Source organism: Anser cygnoides, chromosome 2 (genome assembly GCF_040182565.1).
Source record: "Anser cygnoides isolate HZ-2024a breed goose chromosome 2, Taihu_goose_T2T_genome, whole genome shotgun sequence".
In the NCBI taxonomy this organism is placed as follows: Eukaryota; Metazoa; Chordata; class Aves; order Anseriformes; family Anatidae; genus Anser; species Anser cygnoides.
In genome coordinates this window covers 45765940-45776017 of record NC_089874.1, presented here as the reverse complement: position 1 = coordinate 45776017, position 10078 = coordinate 45765940, and the positions used below count along the sequence as shown (strand labels likewise).

Below are 10078 nucleotides of genomic sequence, written 5' to 3'. Positions count from 1 at the left end.
AGCCGCCCCGCCCCGCCGAGCACCTCCCGCCCGCCATCTCCCTTCCGCGGCGGCCCGGAAGGGTTTGGGCGCCGGGCCGGGCGGCGGCATGGCGGGCTGGGCGCTGCTGGCCCGCCTCGGGGCACGGCTGAGGGCGGCGGGGGCGGCCGGCCACAGGTAGCGGGGACAGGCGCGGGGCGGCGGGGAGGGCCGGGGCCGAGCCCACGTTTCGGCCGCTGGAGGCACCGACCCCGGAGCCGGGGGCTGGCGGGGCCCCGCTCCGTGCGGTTCGGGCAGGGGAGGGTGGCTGCGGCCCGAGTGCCCTGGGGCTCGCCCGGCTGCGTTTGGGGTCGCCTCCGCTGGCCGCAGCTCGTCGCCTGCGTGCTCTTGTCCTGGCATGGCCGCGAAGAGAGAACAGCGTTTAAAGAAGCTGAAGGGCCCGCCCTCAGCTTTAACGTCGTTCCGGGGAATATGAGGGCACAGAGATTAAATTATTATTATTTTTGCAACTGTGAGGTGGCTTAGGATTTTGGGGTGCCTTTTTTCTGCAACACTGCTGTTTAAGCCTTAAGGGTATGGTTAAATGCTCCCTTTCAGTTGTACTTGCAGAGAATTAGGAGGCTTTGTCCAGTTACGGCAGTGCTGCAGGTGCTCAGCCGTGAGCATTGCACGGGCAAGTTGTCCAGAGTCCCTGTGTCCTGCCTCCTGCTCACAGCAGCGTGGTCAGTGCTGAGGCCAGACCAGGCTGCTCAGCACAGCGGCGGCACAGCCCCTCTGGCACCCTGTCCCAATGTTAGACTGTCCTCCGGCTGAACGCTTCTTCCTTGCATCAAATCAAAACCTCTATATTTGGTTTATACTTAATCTTCCGTTCTCCTGCCTGCACCTCAGTAAACGTGGCCTGGCTCTGTCTTGTCAGTGATCTCCTTGTAGGTATTGGAAAGGTTAGGTCTGCCTTAAGCCCCCTCTTCTCCAGACTAAACAAGCCTGGTTATTGCAGCCTGTCCTCTTAGGGCAAGCACCCTAGCGCTGCAGGAGCCATGCTCCAGCCCCTGACCATCTTTATGCAGCACTGCCGCACCTGCTCAGTTAGAAACATCCCTGCTGTTCTTGAAACCCAAAACTGGATTTAGTATTGGAGATGTGGTTTGCTCAGAGAGCTAAAGAGAGGGTGATAATCGCTTTCCTTGATTTCCTGACCAGTCCAGACACACTGGCAGCTTTGCCCTTGAGCATTGTCAGCTGTGCTCTCCTGTTCAGTTTTATTCACAATCACCTACTCCTAAGATCATTGATAAAGATATTAAACAGGATAAGTCCTCACACAAATTCTTACAAAACTCTGCTTGTAGCTGGCCTTCTGGTAGAGCGCAGATGGTTGACGGTGGTTGAATAGCTTACTACCGTAATTTCAGGTTTTTTTGGCAGTACACTGTATTATGTAATGATATAATCTTGTAGTACGTGCATTACAAACATACATGTTATGAGTCATTATTTGAACTGATCAGACACTTAAACTTTTTCCCCTCACTGGAAAGGGGGCAGCTGGGCCTTGTAGCCAGGCATGGTAACGATGCAACATGGTGGCACGAGCATCTTTCTGAAGAGAATGTTCAGTTCCTCAAGAAGACAACTGCAGAGGAATACAAAACACAGACAGCCAGCAAGCTCTGCCCTCTAAAGGATGAGCCGTGGCCACTGAATGAGTGGAAACCAGGTAAGAAAGTCTCTCATCTGGAATAACAAAATTACGATGAAATTATTGTTGTCGCACTGTTGCATTCAGTAACACTGGGGTTCTGTCTTATATTTCACTCTTTGCTGTTACCTCAATCACCTTGCCCTCTGCAAGGAACAATATGTTCCTTGTTACAATTTCTGTTGTCATTCCTGAGGATGTTCTCTAGGATTTGCAGACTGTATCACATAGTTGTTTAACGTCAGGTGATGTGCCCCTTTTAAAGAGTCAAAAAATTCATGTGTTCTAGTCCATAAGGCTTTGGAGTCAGTGAATAGAAGTGGGATGTATTCTACGACAGGTTTTTCTTCAGCCCAGCAATATTTACAAGAACACTTTCAAGTTCATACATTTTACATTTCTAGGAGGTCTTTTTTGATTCTTTTTTTTTTTTTATTTTGTTGGCATTGAGTGGCACTGAAACTGACCAGGTGCTGATTTGGACTGAAAGCTGAGTTTCCACAAGATTAAGAACTTGTTTTAAATGCTATTTTAGAGAACTGATATATTACACTTACTTACTAGGAAGCATGTTGGATTTTTCAGGCTTTAAAATATTTATTCTTTATTTTAAGTGTCCTATTTTTCAAGCTCTGGGCCGTCAGAGGCCAGACTTGACAGGGTGCTTTTTCTGTATGGTTACAGTGTCAAAAATATGCAAAGGTTGGGGTAGGAGAAACCTACAAAAGGAAACATTTTAATAGTTGTTTCGGTTCTAGGATTCTGCATGGGTGTCATGATTTCACAAAAGAATGAGTCTGAAGCACTGATTGCTTTAGTCTTAATGATGAACTGGTTTGCATGCTCTATCAAACAGAACTGGAACAAACAGAACTTTACTGTTAATAGGATTAAAAACAATGAACAGGTTATTACCAGCCCGCCCGCAGCGAGTCAGTGATGTTTTCTCTCCATCCTCAGCTCTTTAGGAAAGGTCTGAGCTGATGAGACTTCGCAGGCAGTTCTGTAGGTTATGACTTGGGTTCTTTCAAATATTAAGTGTGGAATTGCATCTGTCTTTTTGTCTGATCTACAGATTCCGTCAGAGTTGGTGTTGTTGCAGTAAAACTGGGAATGATGCCAATATGGACCAAGTCAGGAAAGAAGCATGCTGTCACGCTACTTAAGGTGAAATAAATCATGTAGAATTTCATCCCCTTTGCTGTATTCAGATCATTAACCAGAAGTTTCAGGCAGAAGTGAAATTTATCATTTTACGTAGCTGGAAATTATTTTAAAAACAATCTTTCAGCCCTGCATAGCACACTGTGCCTATTCTGTTTATTTGCTAAACTTTCTAGAAGTGGTCTGTCTTCTGCCTCGAGTATTCAAGTGCTGCAAAACTGTACGTGGTATACCTTGCTCAGGGAAGATGGGAGGACAACATAAAGTTGGGTTTTGCTCCCTAGCTTTTCTTTTTTTTTGTCATGTGCAGGCACTTTGGGATTAGTTTCACTCTGATTGCTGAGCCTTTGTACGCCTGTAGCTATTTCTTTGTAGTCTCTGGCAGATGTTCACTGTGATGAAGCTGTTTTTCTCACCTGTTGCTGCCATGTGACAAGCAGGGGCTGTGAGGACACCAGGTTTACAGGGTGAGGGAGTTGGAGTCCAAAATGTATTCTCTTATTGTATGCTTTGCAGCTACACGCTGCAGGGATTTTGCACATCTTGCATGTAAAAGATGGCTCTAGGAGTTTATTCAATTTCTAGCGTATTCTTGAAAATACAGTTTGCGTTTTAGGAATGGTCTTTTCCTAAGATAAGCCTTTAATTGATTGGGAAAAGAGTGTCTGTGGTAAAAGGGTAACACACTGCCCTATCTATGCCAAATCTTGTGTTACGTGAATGCAAATGAAACAGAGACTGGCTTTGTTTGACTTGTCTTGACAGCACCTTACTAGGTACTCAAACCGTGCACATCTGCTTACACTTAAGTAATCACTGTTTCCCTTTTTCTTAAGGTGCAAGACTGTCACGTTTTAAGGTACATTTCAAAGGAAGAATCAGAAGGAAAAACAGCTAAGCTGCTTGTTGGAGGAAAAAATGTATCTCCTTTTTTTGTAAGTGAATTGCTTTGCGTGTTTTTGTTAGAATTGTTGTTTCTCTTGTGGTTACAGCACAACAGCAGCATGAACAGAATGTTTTGGAACAGATCTTTTGTCACATCCATCCTTCCTTGTTTCCCTACAGCTAGTCTTGATTATTGGTTAAGAGAATAACAAGAACAACTTTTTGAAGTTCTTGTCCCCTGGTTCCCCAGGAGAGCTGTGGGTTTAGGAAGTTGCTGTGATGAGCAGTGTCCTGTGCTGGTAAGAGTCCGAAAGGCTTTTAGCTGTGTTCCTACATCTGTGGAGGGGCAATAGAAGACGCACACCTTAATGACCTGCAGTGAACTCATTCACCTTCATCACCTCTTTAGATGACAGTGTCCTATAGCTCACTCTTCCATACTGTTTTATTAGATGTGGTTGTAATTCTTCCACAAGTCTGTTGAGATTAATAATTTGCATATAGTTTTACTGATGAAAGAGCTCAAGACCAGTTTTCAGGAAGATAGCTTCATGATTGTAGCTCATCAACAGTGATGTCAAAACCACTCAGTTGTTTAGACATCCCAAACGCCTGATGTGGAATTCCCAGCCACCTTCAATGGCTGTGGCTGTCTAGCAGAGCTGTCACTCCTGACAAAGAAAATTGAATTATAGATCAAAGCAGGAGCAAAGCTTTCCCTCAAAGGATTGCCGTTTTTGTGATCCATTATTTCTATAAAGTATCACTTTTCATTTCTTGCAATATCCTGAGACTGATTTGTTTGATTTAAGCACGAAAAAATAGGGCTTGTGGTTATTAACCAGATCATCTCAGTTTGTGATTTTGGTCTTTCAAGGACATGTATTCCCTTTCTTTCAAACAGAAGGTTTTCCCAGAGCCTCTAAATAAGTCTGTGTACTTGTTTGTGCTTTAGGGGAGGTGAGGGAGTTAGAGCTTTTTCATTTGGTAAATGTTGGCTTTTACGGGGTATTCTAGTGATATCTTTTTTGAACAGGCTCATGCTTTAAGGTGTCTTCCGTTAATTCAGTGGATTTATGCCATATTTTACCATCATTGCTTCTGGTTTTTGTGTCATTTTGGCCCATTTCTACTTTCCAGGTGTGATGCCTTTCCTGGAGAAATTACATTAGGGCTTTATCTTTCCTGTAACCTTAGTTTAAGATGTGCAACAACCATAACAATCTAATAATTTTCAAGTTTTATTTTGCACATTAGACCTCATACAATTAATCTTTTTGTGAAAGTGATATCAGTAGTGATTCTTTGATCGTCAGAGTCAAAATGTGCAGTGAACAAGGAGGAATAGAAACTATATATAGCTGAGCTAACGATGCGAGGGATTTTTTTAGTAATTTGTGCTATGTCAGTGATTTTCTTGCATATAATTTTTTCCAAGTTACCACCTGTTAATTTGGTTAAAGATAGGCTTATTTTAATAAAGAATTTGACTAAATACCATTGGGCAAATCTGTGGTGAGGACCTAGCCTAGAACAGGGCTCTGTGTTGTCATCATGTCAGTATAAGCTACATAGTTTCCAAGAAAGAATTTTGCATGCAGTTTCTGAACAATTTTACTTGCCAAGATACCAGCAAGTGATGTATTTTTCTGGCGTAGCTCAGGTTTGAATCCATGCTTTCCTATGTTATCAGTCTTTTTATGTGTTTCATTTCTCTCTGAAGTGTCCAAATACGAGAATTAAAAGAGAGCTGAAAGATGCTGTATTGTATTAGCGTAAGCAGTTTATCTTCTGTTAGTTCCTCGTAGGAACACCTGTCTTCCTCAGACTCCTCACAGCAACTGATTTTTTTAATGAATTCAGTCTAGTGATTCCCTCAGTAATTTTACTAATAAAGAGTAACTCTTGTATTTGAGTGTCAAACTGCTTTTTTTTAAAAAAGAGGTATTTGTATCTTATATCCGCAATATTTTTTTTTCTTTTTAGCTTGATGTCAGCCCATTACAAATTGACAGAGGTTTTTAATGATTTTTAATGCAACATTATTCTCCAAAGTACTATTCTGTCAGTGTTGTAACAGCTTTTGCAAAAATATTTTCTTTCCTTAAGAAAGAAGAGCATATTGATCATTTTCCTATAATGGAAGATATTGTTGGTATTTTTTTTAAAACAAGAACATTTGAGAATTGGTTCAATATTATTATTATTTTTTTTTTTAAGTATTTCCTTGTAGGAAGGTTTTAGTAAAGACTGCAGTGTTTTGTTAGTAGAAATGCATCCCTGTGACTTTACTGCTTGAGGAAACCTTGTTGCTGAAGTAGGATGGAGAAAGGCTATCGTAGGGTGTTTTTGACGAATAAGTGATTTTCACCCTTTGATTTTCATCTACTTTTCTTCAACTGTAGTAGCTCTTTCCAGGCACTCCTGCAGAGCCCAGAGCTCCACTCGATGTTGTCCAAGGAGGGAGTTTTACATAGCAGTGAAATAAAGGATGGACGTGGAGGCATTTATAGAGAGGGAATCTGCTTTATTATTCATCCTCACGTATGGTACTACAGTTTAATGCAGTTGTCTCACTGATGCCTCAAATTTTTCTGATCTTTTGGGAGATTTTGTATTTAATTGAATAACTTTTATTTTAAAAAAATGCTATTTGAAGTGTTTTTTACTGTGAAATCAAGTTAACAAATCACTTAATAATAATAAAAAAATAACCTTCAAAGACTTTGTATCCACGTTTCCTCCTCAAGTAAGGACAGATCTGTAAAGATAATAGTTGTGTGTCTAAGTCAGAGGTGCTTCATCATCTTGCTTCCTCATTCTTCACAAAGCTTCCCCTTCTCATAACGCTTTTTTTCTACATATATATTTTAAAAACGAAGAACAACGTGTATTTTCAAAATAAATTAAATGTTTTAAAGGTTTCCAGGTTATTTTGTCTGAAAATGCAAAGGGTTTTTTTTTGTTGTTGTTTGAGAGAATTGCACAGAACTGTTGAGAAGTGAACCTTGGAGATGTGACTACCCGAGTGTGACAGTATTGTCAGATGCTGAAATTGCTTTCTAGAATTCGTTTGAAGAAAAATCAGCTGCATCACTTTTTCCTGCAGCCTCAGTTTTCCTGCACTACTGTTTCCATTGGCTGGATTTTCTTAGTGGTCAGCTGTGCTGTGAATTGTCTCATTTAAAACAGCTGAGAACAGTTTTTTAAGTGTTTTTAACTTTATGTGAGGGTTGTGAGTTTCCTAAACAAGGGCTCTTCTTTTTCAACAATGCTTTGGCACTGAGTGTGCTTGCAGTATCTTAAAAATACATGAATTGTAAACTTGTTCTTTATCCTTTTTCCCTTTTAGTCCATTGAAGCTAGATTCTCTTCTGTAGAAGTTTCTGCAAGACTGGGCTTTATTTGTCTGGTTTTGTTAAATGGAATAAATGTTATTTGTGGTGCTGTGGAACTAAGTCATTAGCAGCTTTGAAAAGGGGAAAATGCTTTTAAATGATTATGAAACTCTTTTCAAGAGTTAAACTAGTGAAAAACACGCATATATTTTATGTACATTCTAAATGATTGCTTGCTTTCTTGTGATCTTGGAAATCTTCATATCTCATGTCTATATGATGTAAGCAGGGTAATTACTTGACAGAAAACAAAATGCAGACCTGGGATTTTTGAATTAATTTTATATAGAGTTAAAATGCTACTCTCGAGATAAAAATGTAGTATGCTATGTCTATCTGAGTGATGTTGGCAGTCTGTAAAACCACTTTCTGTGCTATGCTGATCACAGAGTATTTTAAAATAACTTTTTTTTGTGCCTTTTTTTTTTTTTTTACAGAAATCAGAGGCTGCAATGGAAATTTTTAAAGAAGCTGGAGTACCACGGAAGCAGAAAGTTACAGCGTTTAATGTAACAGATGATGCCATAATTAAACCAGGTAGTTTTTTGATTTACTGAATGTTACATGCATAATTAATGCCTGCCACTTTTTCTAGATCTAAACCCAGTTAAGTTGATTTCATTCCTGTTTTGTATGGAAATTGCTGATTTCTTATTTCTTTGTCATTGAACAAAAATAAGCTTTTTTTTTCTTGGGAAAAAAACTAGAAAATGAACTTCATTTTCTAGGCGATATAAAGTAGAATTTCTCCTTTTTCCTAAATAGTATGTTTCCATTACTTAGAGAATAAAACTAACCCAAACTAGCAAATATGGGTGTTGAGTGAAGAAATAAATATTTGTAACTTTAACATGCTTCTTGGGAATAAAGCTGAATGCATTCCACAAGTTCTCTGGTTATCCTTATGAGAGGAGCACCAAGGTGTTTGCGCTGTGTTTCTCAGGAGCCTAAGACAGCAGTTTGAGATTTGCTGCTTCTTCCTGCATTCAGAATTGTGGCTGACTGTTGCCATATATGATGCTTTTTCTGGCAGTTTGCAAAGTAAAACACAGTAAAATGCGTAACAAATGTCCTTGCTGAAAATCAGTATCAGAAGTTAAGAGACTTAATTAAAAAGTTCTTTGATTTTAGGTGTTAGTAGCTTTTGTATATAGGCTGCTTTTATTTTGTACTTTTTGACAGTTAACTGTCAATATTTTGACATGAGTTATATATGGTAGGAGATTCTAATGTCTTGCATCTTCATTTGATATTAGAGAAGGCTCTTGCAAGAGGTTTTTAAGACAGTGTGGTAACTGATAAAAATGAAGTCTGATGTGTAGAAGTATGGGCTAATTAATTGAAGCAAAAGCTTGAGATATAGCAGAATTGCAAATTTTCAACAAATTGGTATTTATTGAAAACAATAAAAGAGCATATATTTTGTCCATAGCATGCTTAATGTACCTCATATTATATCAGTTGCTTGCTGCTAACAGGCATGCTACCCCAGGTTTGTATGGATCATACAAACAACATTAAATAATATGAGGAATTTATGCTTGAGATGTGACTCAGATGATTGATGTCACTGACGTATGGTAGCATTAATTCTACTAAAAGGTAGTGTGTAGATAATTCCCTGTGGTTGTATTTCTATCTTCTGTCTTCAGTTTGGAAACACTCTGTCTTGAAAAAGAGGAAGCATTGTAAAACTTTTTTTTCATTTAAAAAAAATCCACTTTGTGGGGTGCTAGTAGATACAGGGGGAACACGTTCTGTTTTCTTGCCAAGTTTGTTTATTGTGAGTGCCTTAACTAATTAAGTATTTTGGGTTTTGTTTATTTCGGTGTCTGGAACGTTTCTAAGTACAGCCCAAACTCTTCTTTCCTACGTAATTCAAATTGGGCTAGTAACTGAGAAATGTGACTAATTAGCAATTTCAGAGTGTCTAGTTTAGTCATTGAGGTCTATTAAAAAAAAGAACAAATAACGTGTATATAAAAAACAAAAGTTTGCTCCCTTTCTTGTGACTGCAGTCTGCTCTGGATGGTAATGACTGGAGAGTGATTTGAGGATTTTGGCACTTGGTTAAACGTGATCTGTCCTCTTCTTTTGAAGGTACTCCTTTGTATGCTGCTCACTTCCGCCCAGGGCAGTTCGTGGATGTTACTGCAAAAACGTAGGTTCCCAGCATTTTAATGCATATGGCTCATCTTTCACAGAGGCTGGTTGATTTATTTTTTTTTCTCTCTGCTTTGGCTTGAGAAGAGCTTTATGGCTATCAAAAGCTGAAATACAACTGCGAGGGGGGAGTGGCAGAATCTAGAAATCTGTTCACCCATTGGGTCAAAAATATCAGATTATCTTTCTTTGAGGCTCTTCAATTTCAACACTGTTGGTAAACAAACTCTTTTAGGGCTGTGGTTGTCTGCCGCATGCACATGATTATATCATTGGAGCACTTGATATACAGCTTGAGAAAGAGGTGCTCAAGCTTAGCACAGGTCAGGAAGTCTACAGTCTGCCTGTGGTATGTGGAAGCAAGGAATAAATGCAGAAGGGCCTCAGCTCTCAGAAAAGCTGTTTAATTTTGATTTGGGGAAGAGATGAATCACGATGACAGCAGAGCAAAAAAAAATAGAGAATACATTTAGCAGGACAACAGAACTGTCAAATTCATGTATTGTTTTCTCTCATATTCCAGCTCATCTCATTTGCCAGCAACTGCTGATATCTTTCACTTTAACGTGGGAGGAATGATTTCCTCTCGGACTACTGCGAATGCCAGATTAGGGCTCGAGTGGTAGAGGGTGTCAAAAGAGTAGCTGGCATCTTGCCACAGAGACTCGTCATGCCTTGTTTGTTACGTGCATGATTTCCACTGCCCAAGAGAATTGAGAATTCCTATCTCCATGTTTTAGTGAAGTGTATTTTGGTTGCCTTGTGCTACCAAGATAGTGTTCTCCAT

At 39.9% G+C, this 10078-nt stretch overlaps 1 protein-coding gene across 1 annotated transcript in view; it reads left to right on the top strand.

The window, feature by feature from the left end:
* Positions 1-10078, top strand: part of MRPL3 (mitochondrial ribosomal protein L3) — a 28441-nt gene continuing 18363 nt past the window's right edge. The window contains exons 1-6 of the mRNA XM_048077998.2: positions 1-156; positions 1521-1699; positions 2757-2848; positions 3682-3780; positions 7566-7665; positions 9229-9289. Of these exons, the coding sequence (XP_047933955.2) occupies positions 89-156; positions 1521-1699; positions 2757-2848; positions 3682-3780; positions 7566-7665; positions 9229-9289 (599 nt within the window). The 5' untranslated portion in view covers positions 1-88. The remainder of the gene's footprint in view (positions 157-1520; positions 1700-2756; positions 2849-3681; positions 3781-7565; positions 7666-9228; positions 9290-10078) is intronic.